Here is an 18,356-nt window from a genome sequence, read left to right as displayed (position 1 = left end):
GGGTCTATATAATGAAGCCTCTTTATTGCCTCTTCTTTCATTGTTAGGGTTAAGAATCGATTAGGAATCTGCTTCCTAGCACCTGGGTGGCTCAGTGGGTTAAGCCTCTGCCTTCGGCTCAGGTCATGATCTTGGGGTCCGGGGATCAAGTCCCGCATCAGGCTCTCTGCTCAGCAGGGAGCCTGCTTTCCGAACCCTCTTTCTCTGCCTGCCTCTCTGCCTACTTGTGATCTCTCTCTCTGTCAAATAAATAAATAAAATCTTAAAAAAAAAAAAAAAAAAAGGGGGGGAATCTGTTTCCCTCCCCTCACCCCCAAGCAAACTTTTTTTAAAAAGATTTTATTTATTTATTTGACAGACAGAGATCACAAGTAGGCAGAGAGGCAGGCAGAAAGAAAGGAAAGGCAGTAGGCTCCCTGCCGAACAGACAGCCCACCACGGGGCTCAATCCCAGGCCAGGCGGGGCTCAATCACAGGACCCTGGGATCATGACCTGAGCCAAAGGCAGAGGCTTTAACCCACTGAGCCACCCTGGCGCCCCAAACTTTTTTCTTTTATCCAAAGCATTCCAGTATGCAAAACTATGGAATCTCTTCTCATCAGCATTGCTTAAGTATGGCCCAGCACTAACACTTGCTTCTTAAGCAAAAAGTAAATTCTAGGCTGAAAGCAAGAAAAAGAATTACAAAATAGTATAATAGAGACCTAGTATAATGCTAAACTTAAGGGAGACATGCGTTAAGTACAACTGGGGAGAAAAAGATGGTGAAACACAAAGACATCTCAAGTTTCTTATGGCAAGAAAGCAGCAAGTTTTGCTCTTCACTGAGGCAACTCTGTACCAATGTCCTTTTATGTGTGGTGGTGACCAAGCTGCCTCTCACCTTGACTCTAACAAAACACCAAACAAATCCATTCATCAGTCCATCCCCAAAAGAACAATATTAACTGAATACAACTGATAACTGGCCAGAGGAATTCAGTTTATAGAAAGAAATGATGATTCTTATTACCACAAATTACCATCTCTTTAACAAAATAATGAAATTACATAATCTCTTCATATATATGTATTTTCATCCAACTGCCAGGAAAAAAAACTGTGAAACTGAAATGTGTGAATACTTACTCGATTTAATAAATCAATTTCTTCTTTGAGTTTTCCGATCATTTCCTCTTTATCTTGCATTAGTCTCACAAGTCTTAAGTTTTCTTGCCTTTCTCTTACTACTTCCTGGTAGATATAATTAATATGAAGTATTAATTGTGAAGTAACTGGTTGTTTTTAACCTTAAGTGACATGTATCTGCCAAGTTTGGTGACCTTAGATATATAAAGATTTCAATGATATATAAAGATTTATATAAAGATTTTATATAAAGATTTCAATGGATTTCTTAAGTCACCTGGTGAGGGAAGGAAAAACCCAGCCTAGGAAAGACCCAAAGAATGAGAGTAATACAGGAGATGTAAGATATATTCCTTCTTCTTCTTTTTTTTTTTTTTTAAAGGATTTATATATTTTATTTGAGAGAGAGAGAGAGAAAGAGAGTATGCCCCAGTAAAGGTGAGCATGGGCAAAAGGGGAGAGGGAAAGAATCCAAGCAAAATCCCAAGGCGGGGATTGATCTCACAATCTATTAGATCATGATACGAGAAGGACCCAAGAGTCAGATGCTTAACCAAATGAGCCATCGAGGTGCCCCATATTTTGATTAAACTGATGTTTACACAATTCTTTAACAAAGAGTAATACCCAATGACTTACCCTCTTTAGTTCATTACTACCATTAATAATGATATATCTTATTTTTTAAATGAATAATATCCTGTTTGAAGAAATTCAAATTTGTTATTTAAAATACAAAGTTTAAGGTGCACCGAGATGGTGCAGTTGGTTAAGCCTCCTACTCAGGTAGTGATCTCTGAGCCCCTTGTCAGCTCCAAGCTCAGCGGAGGGTGCTTGGGATTCTTTCTCCCTCACCACCTGTCCCTCCCCAACCAAGTAAGTAAATAAATATATCTTAAAAACAAAACAAAACAAACCCACAAAGTTTAAGAAAAGGAGATGGCTCTGGAAAACTAAACAGAAAAACAATGGTTCTCAATGTTACCTGTGGCTCTACCAGTTAATGGATAAAATAAAGGAACTGAAATAGATTACTGGTTTTTAAATTTTTTTTTTTTTTTTAAACAATGCAACACCTTTTTCAAAGAAATCTGACTTAGAATCCAGGGCCTTGGGCTGGGCTGACTACCATGGGGGCAAAGAAAAATTTTGCTCAGAATTTAACCTCTTTTCTGCTAGCCCTCAGAAAAAGCAGCCAGCGGGTCTCATTAAACAGCTGCTGCCAAACTACTCAGGACTGGATCCAAACTCATGAGGAACTGTAAAAGCCTTTCTAAAGAAAGCTTTTAAACTGGTTAGACTATGTATTCCTTGAAGTTTTTAATTTAAACTCACAGAAACTGGTATCAAAGCTGAAATATGAACTAAACAACAATCATAATGCATACAAATTTTTTAAAATTAAATTTCTACTTAAAGCAATCTTTGTATCACAGGGAATAATTTCAAGTCAGCAATACAAAACATTTTCAACAATCAGAAAGTAATCAGCACCATTACCAACTTTACATATTAAATGTCAACAGAAAAAAACCCCAGAGACTGTATGGTTAATATATTTATGACAATATTCATTTGACTTGTTCTCAACTACACTCCTGAATAGGTCTATTCTGACAATTGTTTCAAACACCAAAGATGACTCTAAGCTCTAAACAAAACCCAGAAGAAAGTCTACAAATGATACACTATACAGATTATATAATAAACACACAGCAGGGCACACAGCCAGCATAGATTTAGAATCATTTAAAAAGACTGTCTTTTAAAATGTTAGGGGTAACATGTAGCAGAATGGGAGTATACATTAAATATTAAGGAATGCAAGAACTGGCTTCATTCCTGAAAGTTTAAACAACAGAACTGGATAGAAAAGTGTTAATGGAGTCAGAAAATGTCTAGCCACAATGCATCTGGAAAATATATACTTAAGACAGTGATTTAAAGATGCAACTTGACTATATATGGAAATACCAATTAACCGTAATAGTATCTTCCACTAGCACCTCTCATTCTTTTCCTTTTGTTGGCACTATCTCTCCCATACAAATTTCAATTTATTTTCTCAGGGGCTCTAAAGGTAAAAAAAAAAGGAATCCCTACAGTATATGAAATTTATCAATCTTAAAATAGTTTGTAATTCATACCTTTTCAAGATCTTCAATTTTCTTTTCCAACATGCTACTTGAGACCAAATTACCTGAAGCATTTGCATCCCTGTTATATCTGCTGAACCCACTTCTATCTGTTCGGGGATATCTACTTGAAACATCTTCTTCTGAGGCAGTTGTGCTATGGAAATAAAAAGATGTATTTTATAAAAGTATCTAATACTCAGCAAGAAGAATGCCAAGAATATTTTCTATTCACCATAAATAATTACCATTCCCTGAGGACACATGGTTATAGTGGCCAACTCATTTATAACTAAAAAAGTTAACCATTATTCCAACACAACGAAAAAAAAATTAAAAAACAAAAAGTTAATTCTTCTGACCAATAACTACTGAGTAGCCACTAAGTACCAGACACTGTTCTGTGCATGAAGATATAGCAGCAAAGAAAGACACAGACTCTACCTTTCAAAGAGCTTTCAGTCTAACAGGGAATATAACCGATCATAATAAAGCAAGATGACCACCACAATAAGGTTAAATGTAGGGTACTATGACAACTGACAGGGAACTTAATGTAGATTACCTGTGGTGGAAAACCATTTTGTTTTCTTTTTCCATTTTTTTAAAAAAAATTCTAATCCATCATGGACCAATAGATCAAATGAAAACAAACTGGTGGAAAAATAGGCCATATTAAATACAAGTTCACTGTTTTATTAGCTATGCCCATAAAATTGTATTTCAATAATTAGAATGAACAGAAAAAAGAACTACATAAATTGTGTACTTTCATTGAACTGTGCATATAGGCAATCACAGAAAACAGCCATCACACTAATAACTTTTGCCATTTCATAATTATAAGTGAAAGTGATGACTGAAATGGCAATTCTTCATATTAAATACCAATTCACATTCCCTGAACTAATAGCATATATGCTCATATTTAAAGTTTTTAACATAATAAGTGAATTTTCTTCTTGTTTTTCATATTATTTATTACTACATTAAAAGTTACACCAAAACTTAGTGGCTTAAAACACCACACACTTATCTCACAATATCTGTTGGTTAGGAATCTGGAAGCAGTTTAGCTGGGTGGTTATGTTTCAAGGTCTTTTATGAGATTTTGGTCAGGACTACAGTCATCTGAAGGCCTGACTGGTCTAGAAAAATTTGCCTTTGAGTTCACTCATATGGCTGATGGCAAAAGGCTTCAGTTTCTAACTGGCTGTTGACCAAAAGCATTAGTTCCTCAGTATGTAGGCCTCATGTAGGGTTGTTCACCACGTGACAGCTGGTTTCCGGAGACAGACAAGACAGACACTGCAGTATCTATGACCTAATCTCGTAAGTGATATACTATCACATCAACCCTATATATACTGCCATATGGAAGGAGATTACGAAGATGTAAATACCAGGAGGTAGGGCATCCTGGGAGCTCTGTCAGAGGCTGGCTACCATGTTTGTAAATTGACCTATACTAGGTTAGACTGATGACATTGCCAGCCATGAGGGATAAGGTATATCTAAACTACTTCTAGGTTTTCCTTCAATAGCACTCATAACAGAAAACCTAGCTTCATAGCTGTATGTTAACAGGAACAGAAAGTATTTTAAAGCAATTTCAGCTCAGGATACTAATTTTTAACTTTTACCCAAAATCCAGAAAATGATGCTTTTTAAAATTTGTCTTCAATCCTTTATTAGTAGCCAATATCAATAATTTATCCATCAAAATTATAGTTCAATCCGTAATAGTTTTTGATGAAAAAACTGGATTCTTGAGCTATTGATTTTATGATTTTATATTTTAATAAAAAATAAAATTCAAAGTGTGTCTCACCAAATTTATAAATCTGTCAAACTTCTTACCAAGTTTGCCTTACCAATTTGATATTAACATTTTATAAATGTGCACTACAAAAATTACCAACCATTTTACTGACAATTGTTACTGTGAAACCCATCATAACAATCTGTGGAAATTTTTTCCCCAAATTTCTAAGTTTCATTTTTGTCCTTTGATATTATATAACATTAAAAACATCTGACTTTCTTTCCTTGCATGGAAAGGTAAAATCATTTTTAAAAATAATAAGGCTGTCAGACAAATAAAACTAATTCACATATTTAAAAAGTTTGGAGACCAAACTGGCTCCCTGCAAAAACATTAAGCGTTCATCCCAAAGTTCAAACACTTTTGTCTGAATATTTCCCTTTGAAAATTATTGTATTCCTTAGCATATGGTAACAGCTGACTGGCTCAGCTTCCAAACTATAGTTTATTTATTTATTTTTTTAGAAGATTTTATTTATTTATTTGACAGATAGAGATCACAAGTAGGCAGAGAGGCAGGCGGAGAGAGAGGAGAAAGGAGAAAGCAGGCTCCTCACTGAGCAGAGAGCCCGATGAGGGGCTCGATCCCAGGACCCTGGGATCATGACCTGAGCTGAAGGCAGAGGCTTTAATCCACTGAGTCGCCCAGGCGCCCCTAGTTTATTTTTTTTTTTAACTCAAATTTAATGCATTAGTGTTTGAGCAATTCACACTTTTAGTGAACTACTGTTAATTTAGCTGATAAAGGAAGTATACTGTTTAGTTCAGCTGACAATAGCAAGGCTTTCTCAATGAAAGAAGCTGAACATTGATTTACATTATGGCACGGGTTCCAGAGGGTTTTTCTTGTCACCATCTCTATTCCTAAATATATCAAGCTATGGTGTTGTCAGAAAATATTATATAAACTACCTTCTCTGCTATGGATTCATCCAACATTTCCAAAGAAACACCTTTGTCTTTTCATTTTTGTGTAGTTGTTTTTAATGTTAGCAACATGAAAATGAGACTTAGAAAGAAACTAAAAAAGCTCTAATGATTACATAAGAAATCCTGCAGATCTGCTTCTGTCAGCTTAACTGTAATATTCCTTCTTTCAAATAATTCATTTGTGGTTGTGAATGTACTTATGTAATACATATAAATGCCACTTAAATTTTGATGTTATTATTGTTGTAGCAGTCAGCACATCACTGCAAATAAACCATTGTGGTTTTAGCACTTCCCCATCAATTACGGGTAAAAACTGAACTCAACACAGGCATCCCTTGGCGATACTTTGGGTTTGGTTCCAAACCACCACAATGAAGCACGTATCGCAATAGAGTCAAATGAATTTTTTGACTTCCCAGTGCATATAAAAGTTATGTTTACACCATACAGTTGACTATTTTTTAAAAATTTATATGACTACAAAGTTTTTTTTTTTTTAAGACTTCATTTATTTATTTGACAGAGAAAGAGATAGATCACAAGTAGGCACAGAGGCAGGGGGAAGCAGGCTCCCTGCTGAGCAAAGAGCCTGATGTGGGGGCTCGATCCCAAGACCCTGAGATCATGACCTGAGCCGAAGGCGGAGGCTTAACCCGCTGAGCCACCCAGGCACCTGTGTAAGTTTTTTTTTGTTTGTTTATTATTTAAATTCTAGTTAGTTAAAATACAGTACAATATTGGTTTCAGGAGAATTCAGTGATTCATCACTTACATACAACATCCAGTCCTAATCATAACAAGTGCCCTCCTTTATCCCCATCACCCACCTAGCCCATTTCTCCCTCTCTCAACCTTCAGTTTGTCCTCTACCATTGAGTCCCTTATGGCTTGGCTCCTTCTCCTTTTTTCTTTACTCCCCTCCCATATGTTCATCTGTTTCTTTTTTCTTAAATTCCACATATGAATGAAATCATATGGTAAGTCTTTCTCTGACTTATTTTGCTTAGCATAATACTCTCCAGCTCCATCCACATCATTGCAAAAGGCAAGACTTTATTCTTTTTGATGGCTAAGTAATAGTCCATTGTATATACTACTACATCTTCTTTATCCATTCATCAGTTGATGGACATTTGAACTCTTTTCATAGTTTGGCTACTGTTGATAATGCTGCGTATAAACATCAGGGTAAATGTACCCCTTTGAATCAGTACTTTTGTATTCTTTGGGAAATTACCTAGTAGTGAAATTGCCAGCTGATATGGTAGTTCTATTTTTAACTTTTTGAGGGCCTCCATACTGTTTTCCAGAGTGGCTGTACCAGTTTGCATTCCCACCAATAGTGCAAAAGGGGTTTCCCTTCCTCCCCATCTTTGCCAACACCTGTACTATAGCCTATTAAGTGTGCAATAACATTATGTTTTAAAAAATGTACATGCTTAAATTTACAAATATTTTTTAAAATGTTAACCATTATCTGAACTTTCAATGAGTCTTAAGCTTTTTGCTGGTATTGGGGGGCAGGGGTCCATACTACCCAAAGTAATGTCTATACTACCCCAGAGCAATCTACATCTACTTCTGTGTTAATGGCTGCTGACTGATCAGGGTGATGGTTGCTCAAGGCTGGGGTGGTTGTGGCAATTTCTCAAAATAAGACAACAATGAAGTCTAATAGATTGACTGAATCTTTCTTTCACAAACAATTTCTCTGTAGCATGCAATGCTGTAACATAGCATTTTACTCACAGCAGAGTTTCTTTCAAAACCGGGAGTCATTCTCTCAAACCCTGCCAATGCTTCATCAACTACATTTATGTATTATCTAAATCCTCTGTTGTCCTTTCAACAATCTTCACAGCATCTTCACCAGGAGTAAAGATGAAAACACCCATCTCAACAAACCACTTTTTCTGCCCATTCATAAGAGACAACTCCTCATCCAGTAAGGTTCTATCACAAGACTTCAACAACTCAGTCACATCTTCAGGCTTCACTTTTAATTCTACTTCTCTTGCTTTTTTCTACCCCATGTGGAGTTACTTCCTCTACTGGTCTTGAACTTCAAACTGTAAAAAAGACAGTAACTACAAAACAAAAAAGCAGAGTGCAATAAAAGACAGTATGCCTATATAGGAAAACCAATGCTTCCCAACAAAACTAGCACAAACTCTTTTGGTCTGTAACTCTTTGAAATTACTTCCATCATCATCATCATCATCATCATTCTGAATGCTACTGTCGCATTCAGAAAAGGTATTCTCTTTTCCTATCAAAAGAAGTCTAGTAAAGCTTGTTTTATTATAGATAAATAGGATTAAAAATACGGATTAAAATTTTACTTCCTAGATTTAGATAACACTAACAAAAGCAGAAATGGAAAAGAATGAAAGATTTTCTATTTGTTTATTTTTAATTATTATATACTCACTTTTTAATTATCTTCCTTATGAAATAAGAATAAATAATGCCAGATTTTTAAAGTAAATAAATCCTTGTTGTTTCCTTCAGCTCTTACACATTTTGGATTACAACTGACTAACATAAAAATATTCTAGACCATAAAACACACCTTCACAAATTTAGAAGAACAGAAATCATACAAAATACTTTTAGACCAAAACAGAATTAAACTGGAAATTAATAACAGAAAGATAACTGGAAACTTGTAAAATGTGTAGAAATTAGTTATTGGAGTTCTAAATAATACACGAGTCAAAGAAGAAATCTCGAAGAATTTTTAAAATGTTTGAACTAGGGGCGCCTGGGTGGCTCAGAGGGTTAAGCCTCTGCCTTCGGCTCAGGTCATGATCTCAGGGTCCTGGGATCGAGCCCCACATCGGCTCTCTGCTCAGCAGTGAGCCTGCTTCCCCCTCTCTCTGCCTGCCTCTCTGCCTACTTGTGATCTCTCTCTCTCTCTCTGTCAAATAAATAAATAAATAAGGGGGAAAAAAAGATACTATTTTAAAAAAATAAATAAATAAAAATAAAATAAAATGTTTGAACTAAACAAAAATGAACCCACAACTTAAAATTTGTGCAATGAAAGCAGTATTTGCAGGGAACTTTATAGCACTGAATGCCTATGTTAGAAAAGAAAGAAAATCTACAATCAATACTTTAGGTTTCTGCCATAGGAAACTGGAAAAGGCAAATTAATCCAAAACAAGCAGAAGAAATAACAATCAGACCAGAAATCAATTATATTGGAAACAGGAAATCAATAAAGAAAATCAATGAAACCAAAAACTATCTCTTTGAAAAGATCAATAAATTCAATAGGCTAGGCTAACTAAGCAAATGAGAGGACACAGATTATTAGTATCAGAAATGAAAAAAGGGACAGCACTAGAGAGTGCATGGCCATTAAAAGGAATACTGTGAACTCTTCTCAAAAATTTAATAACCTAGGTGAAATGGACCAATTCCTTAAAAGATACAGTCTGCCAAAACTCACACAAGAAGAAATAGAAAATTTGAATAGGCCTATATCTGTTAAAGAAATTGAATCGATAATTGATAACCTTCCAAAAGAGAAACCACCAGGCCCAGACAGGTTCACTGGTGAATCCTGTCAAACATTTAAGGAAGAATTATACCAATTCTCTACAATATCTTTCAGAAAGACAGAAGCAGAAGGAATACTTCCTAACTTATTCTGTAAGGCCAGCATTACTCTAACACCATAATCAGCTGAAGATATCATAAGAACACTACAGACTGTTGTCGCTCATGAACATATAGATGCAAAAATCCTCAATAAAATATTTGCAAATAAAATTTAACACTGTATAAAAAAAATTACAGGGGAACCTGGGTGGCTCAGTTGGTTAAGTGTCTGCCTACGACTCAGGCATGATTCCAGGGTCCTGGGACCTGGCCCCATGTTGGGCTTCCTGCTCAGCGGGGAGTCTGCTCCTCCTTCTCCCTTTGCCTGCAGCTCTCTCTACTGTTCTCTCTCTCTAATACAAACATAAAATCTTTTTTAAAAAATTTTATTAAGCAGAATTTCCCAGGAATTCAAGGTTGGCTCAACAATTCAAAATCAATTAATGTAACTGACAGCTTTCCCCTAAGATCAGGAACAAGACAGGATGTCTACTCTCACCACTTTAATTCAACACAGTACCAGTGGTCTTAGCCAAAGCAATCAGACAGCATAAAGAAATAAAAGTCATCCAAGTTGATAGAGAAAAAGTAAAACTCTCACTATTTGCAGATGATAGGATACTATATACAGAAAACCCTAAAGAATCCACAAAAAGACTACTAGAACTAATAACTGAATTCAGTGAAGTAGCAGAATATTAAATCAATGTACAGAAATCTGTTGTGTTCTTATACACTAATAATAAAACAGCAGAAAGTGAAATTAAGAAAATAATCCCCTTTACAAAAACTGCAACAAAAACAGTAAAATACCAAGGAACAAATTTAACCAAAGAGGTGAAAGACCTATACTCTGAAAACTATAAAATACTGATGAAAGAAATTCAAGATGACACAAACAAATGGAAAGACATTTCAAGCTCATGTGTTGGAAAAACAATATTGTTAAAATATCTATACTACCGAAAGCAATCTACACATTTAATGCAATCCCAATAAAAATACCAACAGCATCTTTTACAGATCTAGAACAAACAATTCTAAAATCTTTTTTTTAAGATTTTTAAAATTTATTTATTTGACAGAGATCACAAGCAGGCAGAGAGAGAAGGAGGGGAAGCAGGCTCCCTGTCTGCCTGCAGGCTCACAAGCAGGCAGAGAGAGAAGGAGGGGAAGCAGGATTGAGCCTGATGCAGGGCTTGATCCCAGGACCCTAGGACTATGAGCCGAAGGCAGAGGCTTTAGCCCACTGAGTCACCCAGGCACCCCTAGAACAAACAATTCTAAAATTTTATGGAACTACAAAAGACCTTGAACAGCTAAAGCAATCTGGAAAAAGAAAAACTAAATTGCAAGTATCACAATGCCAAATCTCAAGTTATATTACAAAGCAGTGGTAATTAAACAGAATGGTACTGACATAAAAATAAATGCACAGATCAATGGACCAGAACAAAAAAACCTGGAAATAAACTCACAATTACATAGTGAATTAATCTTTGACAAAGGAGGAAAGAATATACAATGGAAAAAAAGTCTCTTCAATAAATGGTATTGGGACAACTGGACAGCAACAGGCAAAGAATGAAACTGGACTACTTTCTTTTGCCATACACAAAAATAAACTCCAAATGGATTAAACATCCAAATGTGAGACCTGAAACCATAAAAATCCTTGAAGACAGCACCGGCGGTAATCTCTCAGGGCCATAACATCTTCTAGCTATGTCTTCTAAGGCAAAGGAAATAAAATGAAAAATAAACTACTGGGACTACATCAAAACAAAAAGTTTCTGCACAGCAAAGGAAACAAAAGAAATGAATGGGAAGTGATATTTGATATGGGATACAATGATTAGTATCCAAAACATATAAAGTACTGATACAATTCAATACTTCAAAACAAATAATCCAATTAAAAATGGGCAGAGGACATGAACAGACATTTCTCCACTGAAGACATACAGATGGCCAATAGACACACAAAAAATTCTCAACATCACTTATCATCGAGAAAATGCAAATCAAAACTACAATGAAATACCTTGTGCCTGGCAGACTAGCTAAAATAAAAAACACAAGAAACAGCAAGTGTTGACAAGGATATGGATAAAAAGGAATCATCTTGCAGTATGGATGGAAATGCAAATTGATACAGCCACTGTGGAAAACAGCATGGAGGTTCCTCAAAGAATTAAAAACAAAACTATCTTATGACCCAGGAGTCACACTACTAAGTAACCAAGAAATATGAAAACTAATTCAAAGGGATACATGTATCCTTATGTTTACTGCAGCATTATTTACAATAGCCAAGACATGGAAGCAGCCCAAGTGTCCATCAATAGATGAATGGATAAAGAGGAGGTGAGAGATACATATATATATCTATATATATATGATATATATAGATATATATCATCTTGAGATATATATATATATCAAGAGGTGATATATATGTATATATTTATTTTATAGCTGAATAATATATACATTATTCAGCCATAAAAAAATTTTCCATTTCCAACAACATGGACAGAGTTAGAGGGTATAATGTTAATCTAAGTCAGTCAGAAAAAGACAAATAGCATATGATTTCACTCACATGTGGAATTTAAGAAAAAAACAAATGAGCAAGGGAAAAAAAGAGAGCAACAAAGCAAGAAGCAGACTCTTAATTATGGAGAACAAACTGATGGTTTACCAGAAGAAAGGTGGGTGGAGAGATGGGTGAAAAAGAGGATGGGATTTGGAGTATACTTACCATGATGAAAAAAAATAAAACAATTAAAAAAAAATCAATATAGTCCATCATGTCAACAAGCTAAAGAAGAAAATCAAATGATCATACCAATAGATGTAGAAAAAAAAATCACATAACAAAATCCAACAATTATTCATGAAGAAAATCTGAAACAAATTAAGCACAGAAGGGAATCTTCCTCAACTTGATAAAGAATACCTACAAAAAACCTACATCATACTAAATGGTGAGACACTTGAAGCTACCCTATTAAAAGATCAGAAACAAGGCCAAAATGTCTCCTCTCAGCCCTCCTTTTCAACATCTTAGAGAAGTCCTAGCTAATGCAACAAAACAAGAAAAGGAGATAAAAGGTATACAGATTGGGAAGACAAAAATAAAACTGTATTTGTTTACTGATGACATCATTGTCTATGTAGAAAATCTGAAAGAATCAACAAAAAGTTCCTGGGATCGAGTCCCGCATTGGGCTCTTTGCTCAGCAGGGAGCCTGAAAGGTACTTTATAGAAAAATTTGAACTAATGATCTCCAAACTTTATTTACTACATAACCATGTTGATATGTGTCTTTGTCTACTATTTTTATAATGACTTATAAACATATTATATGAATAATACATTTACATATAGTACATTATTACACAAATATATGAAATATATAACATATAATACATGTACATAATATAAAAATATTATTTACAATATAATCATACCATGAAAATGTTATCTGTATCACAAAAAATAGAACACAAAGGGATGAAAAGAATTTATGTTTTAATTATTTATGACACAAAATTTTTTTGTTTTCTTAAAAACAGACTATAGTATTTTTAGTAAAAATATAGTTGAGTATGTTTCATTACTTCTTAGGGTCTTACTTTAACACTCTGTGACATAGAGATTCAAAGAACTAGTTCTAAGATCAGCTAGCAAACTTGATCTTAAGTGGCCATCATAGCAAAAAGAGGTAACTGAAAATAAGAACTTAAATTTTTAAAAACCTTTCACTTACAACTCTGAAATAAGGATATAAGAACAGATCTGATTTTGTATATTTTGCCTGCTGACCAACCATGAGATCATCTTTGTACTTTATTTTTTTTTTAAGATTTATTTATTTACTTGAGAGAGAAAAAGTGTATGCGCACATGAGTGGAGAGGGAGAGGGGAAGCAGACTCCCCACTGAGTGCAGAGGCCCACACGGGGCTCAATCCCACACCCTGAGATCATGACCTGAAATTAAAAAAGATTTTCTTCTTGCATACTAGCATTATCTTGTGCATCACCCTACCTTGGAGACTAGTTTAGACTTAATTCAAAGGTCAAGGAAGCCATTAAAGCTGGGAAAGTAAAAAACTCATTTAACAAAAAGCATGAAAGAGAAACAAAACTGGAAGCCGGGAAGCCAGTTTGGAACCTATCCTAATAATCTATGTAAGGGATGATAATGTCCTAGACTGGGTGTGTTTGCACTGAAGATATGCAGGAGATATAAACTCAATCTTGATAAATGCCTGAATGTAGATGCAGTAGTGGGGGGATAAAAAAGTTCATAAACAATGTCCAGATTTCTAGCTTGAGTAAAAGTAGATTATGATGTCAACTACTGAAATTTAGCAGGTTTAACAAGTTTACTCTTGAACATGCTGAGTTTTGAAATACTTCTGAGATACCTGGTAAGTAGATATTTAAAAGTTGTTGGTTAATACAGATACAGAGTCAAGGACTTAGAAGCCACTGGTGTATGTATAGGTAGTACTGTAAGTCTGAGAAGTAAAGAAAATTTCTGGCATAAAAACACCAAACAAAAAGAAAATAAAGTTGAAGATAGATAGCTGAGTAATACCAACACATAAAGAACAAGTACAGGAAAGGATGAACTACAAATAAGACTGGGAAATAGCAGCAAAATGGTGGAGAGGAAATCAGGAGAGTAAGGTATCACTGAAGCCATATCATATTATAGAAGGGCACTGGAATAACTCTTAAAAAGCTTTTCACTTAAAAAATCTAGTTATCACATGAACAGACATTTCTGCAAAGAAGACATCCAGATGGCCAACAGACACATGAAAAAGTGCTCCAGATCACTCAGCATCAGGGAAATACAAATCAAAACCACAATGAGATACTACTACCTCGCACCAGTCAGAATGACTAAAATTAACAAGTCAGGAAATGACAGATGCTGGCGAGGATGCAGAGAAAGCGGAACCCTCCTACACTGTTGGTGGGAATGCAAGCTGGTGCAACCACTCTGGAAAACAGCATGGAGGTTCCTCAAAATGTTGAAAATAGAACTATCCTATGACCCAGCAATTGCACTACTGGGTATTTACCCTAAAGATACAAACATAGTGATCCGAAGGGGCACGTGCACCCGAATGTTTATAGCAGCAATGTCTACAATAGCCAAACTATGTTAAGAACCTAGATGTCCATCAACAGATGAGTGGATAAAGAAGATGTGGTATATATACACAAAGGAATACTATGCAGCCATCAAAAGAAATGAAATCTTGCCATTTGCAACGACGTGGATGGAACTAGAGGGTATCATGCTTAGCGAAATAAGTCAATAAGAGAAAGACAACTGTCATGTGATCTCCTTGATATGAGGAAGTGGAGATGCAACATGGGGGGTTAAGGGGGTAGGAGAAGAATCAATGAAACAAGATGGGATTGGGAGGGAGACAAACCATAAGTGACTCTCAATCTCACAAAACAAAGTGAGGGTTGCTGGGGGGAGGGGGGTTGGGAGAAGGGGGGTGGGGTTATGGACACTGGGGAGGGTATGTGCTATGGTGAGTACTGTGAAGTGTGTAAACCTGGCGATTCACAGACCTGTACCCCTCGGGATAAAAATATATGTTTATAAAAAATAAAAAATTTAAAAAAAATCTAGTTATCTGTATCAAACACAATACCATTTATGTAGAAATTACAATGCTGGCAATCACAAACATAAAAACCTAGAAATATGGCAATCCCTTAAGAGTTCGTATTTGCAGGGCACCTGGGTGGCTCAGTGGGTTAAAGCCTCTGCCTTCAGCTCAGGTCATGATCCCAAGGTCCTGGGATTGAGCCCCACGTCGGGCTCTCTGCTCAGTGGGAAGCCACTGAGGCAAGTAGGCAGAGGCCTGTCTCTCTGCCTACTTGTGATCTCTGTCAAATAAATAATTTTTTTTAAAAAAAGTTTGTATTTGCTTGATGCAGAAGCTTAGGATAGTATTTCAGAAAATTTAACCCATTAACAATTTCTGAAATCCTTCATATTAAGCTAGTAACTATATAAATCATACTATTCAATAATTTTAAAACAAGGAATAATTAATACTAAAAAAAATCAGTGCTTTATGTGCTATGTATTAGGTTTATAAGGAATACTGTCAAAATTATGAATAGTAGTTACTTTATCTTTTGCCAAATTTAGCTCTGTTTATTTTAAAAACAGAAATGTTTTCAACGTATTTTGAGGGACAGATTGTACAGTACAAAATACACAGAATAAAAGGTTGTTTCGTCAACTCCAAAAAGTTTGTAATATTCTACTTGGGAATGTTGACATAAAGCTCTAATACAATTCCAAAAAGAATCCCCTGTGCCCTTAGCTATAAAGTTCAGAAGAGGGAAAAGAATAAAGTGTCATAAAAGATAAATACTTCCATTCACTGGAAGTTTTTCCCCCTCTGGAATTTTCACATCTTCTGTGGAAAGACTAGGAGGTGTTACATTGGGGAATAAAAAACTGTTATTCTAAAAACTATCATGAGAACAAGATTGGCACAGCATTATAAGATTACAGCTAGAGGAATTTTCCACTAAAAAAGGTATTTTAAGGCTTAGCAATTAGAAGAAATACAAGATTCATAAGTAAAATCCCACTTTTAGAATGGTATCAAATATTTAGCAGTATTGAATAAACTATGAAATCCCTAAATAACCAACCAATACTGGATTGCCCTTAATATTTTTAACATGCTTTGCTATCTCTCTCCCACCATTACTCACACTCCTCCCTAAAAACAGTCCCTTACTCTGTGTAAGTCTTCACTTTCTTCCTTTACACACACACATACACATAGAGTAACAACTAAAGACCAAAATCAAAAACTCTCAGATTCATTCAAATTTATATACATTAACTGCAGGAAACAAAAAATATAAATCACTCCTCTCAGTAATCCCACCAATGCAGAGATAAGTACTGATATATTGTAAACATAGTAGTTCTTTTTTTAGATCACAGCCCCCTTTGAGAATATGATTAAACGATAATTACTTATTAATAAATGTTACATTCTATTACATATAATTTTAGTAATTTCAAGTTATGAAGACTTAATATATATTATGATACTTTGTTTTGTATCATTCTCTTTGTAACATGCCCACCCTCTCCCCACTTAACATATAGGTAATAATTATTCTACATAATTGTTTTCTACAGCATCAGATTAATGTCTGCATTGTAACTATTTATAATATATTAATATATTAATATATTATAGCTAATAACCTCCTCATTGTTAGAAATTTAAGTTTTTCCAGTTAGGGTCTATCATACATGCTCATTTCTGGTATATTACATATACTGAATTATCCTAACGAGATCAAATGACAGTTATCTCATCATTTTACTCAAATACCTGGTTGCTAAATTTCACTACCTGAGGGATAGACAAACCCAGAATACATTCTTCCAGAGGTAAGTCACTGCATTTGCTAAGCTAAGATTATATACTCTTCATTATTCTCTTAGCACGTGTCTCCTAAACACCAAGCATAGTACCTTGTACCTCAGAATTATTCAAAACATATTGACATAAAACATCTACTTTTTTCAGAAAAATTTTCAACTAAGCAATATGGAAAATTTCTGTGTATTAAGAATAAATAAGAACCACAAAAATTTACACATGAATGTTCACAGCATACTATATACTATATATCCTAATAAAATTCCTATGAGCCAAAAGGTAGAAACACCCTAAATATCCATCAAATGATGAATGGTTAAACAAAATGTGGTTTTATCCAGGTAGGCTACAACACAGACAAATCTTGGCAGGCATTATGCTATATGAAAGAAGCCAGACCAAAAAGCCACATATTATATGATTTCACTTATATGCATTACCCAGCATATGAAAATCTATTAAAAAACACAAAACAGAGTACTGGTTGCTTAAGCTAAGGGGAAGGGAATATGGGAACTGGCTGGCCATTTAACAGGCATGGGGTTTCCCCTTTTTTTTGGTGTGGAGGTAGTTCTGGAACTAGATCGTGGTAATGGGTATACAACCCTGTGTAAGTACTGTCGACCACTGAATTGTATACTTTCAAAGGATGAACTTTATGATATCTGAAGTACATTTCAAAGCTCTTAAAAACAGAGATTAAATATGGAAGAGCAAATTCAGATTAGTGATTAATTCCTAAGGAAATATAATACATAAAATGCACTTTAAAATAATGTACCAAATGTTATCACACAATTTATCTTTCGTGATTATAAAGATAACTTTAGATCTTGTTGGATTTGAAGATTAAGAAAAAAACTTATTTTCCCATGCTGTAGCCAGAATAAAAGTAAAGATAGCTGAGTGAACTCTGTGAAATCCAAAGCCACGTGAGTAGTAAACTATGTTAAACAAAAAAATCTAGTTATGGGTACCTTCTAGTTACTTGGGATTCAAAATAAGCAAAATGAAACTCTGAATCAAATACTCTACATTCTACCAACACTAAGCAAATTAATATTACCATGAGGTAAAGCAAAACATATGTTGATAAGATCAACCAATTAATATGTCTGATCTCAAAAAGACATTAAATTTCACTGTGCCTCAGTTTGCTCATTTGTAAAATGGGGATAATAAAACATCTTCCTCATAAGGTTACCAGGAGATTTAACGGAACTAATATATAAGGAAAGTACTCTGAATAGTGTATATTAC

At 34.9% G+C, this 18,356-nt stretch overlaps 1 protein-coding gene across 1 annotated transcript in view; it reads right to left on the bottom strand.

The window, feature by feature from the left end:
- PAWR (pro-apoptotic WT1 regulator) overlaps window positions 1-18,356 on the bottom strand; it is a 114,276-nt gene that overhangs the window by 6,459 nt on the left and 89,461 nt on the right. The window contains exons 4-5 of the mRNA XM_044228882.1: window positions 3,277-3,421; window positions 1,130-1,234 (exon numbers count right to left, since the gene is read on the bottom strand). Coding sequence (XP_044084817.1) covers window positions 1,130-1,234; window positions 3,277-3,421 — 250 coding nt within the window. The remainder of the gene's footprint in view (window positions 1-1,129; window positions 1,235-3,276; window positions 3,422-18,356) is intronic.

The sequence above is a fragment of the Neovison vison genome, chromosome 12 (assembly GCF_020171115.1).
Source record: "Neovison vison isolate M4711 chromosome 12, ASM_NN_V1, whole genome shotgun sequence".
Classification (NCBI taxonomy): domain Eukaryota; kingdom Metazoa; phylum Chordata; class Mammalia; order Carnivora; family Mustelidae; genus Neogale; species Neogale vison.
Note: the sequence above shows the minus strand (reverse complement) of the source record. Positions and strands in the feature narration are given on the sequence as shown.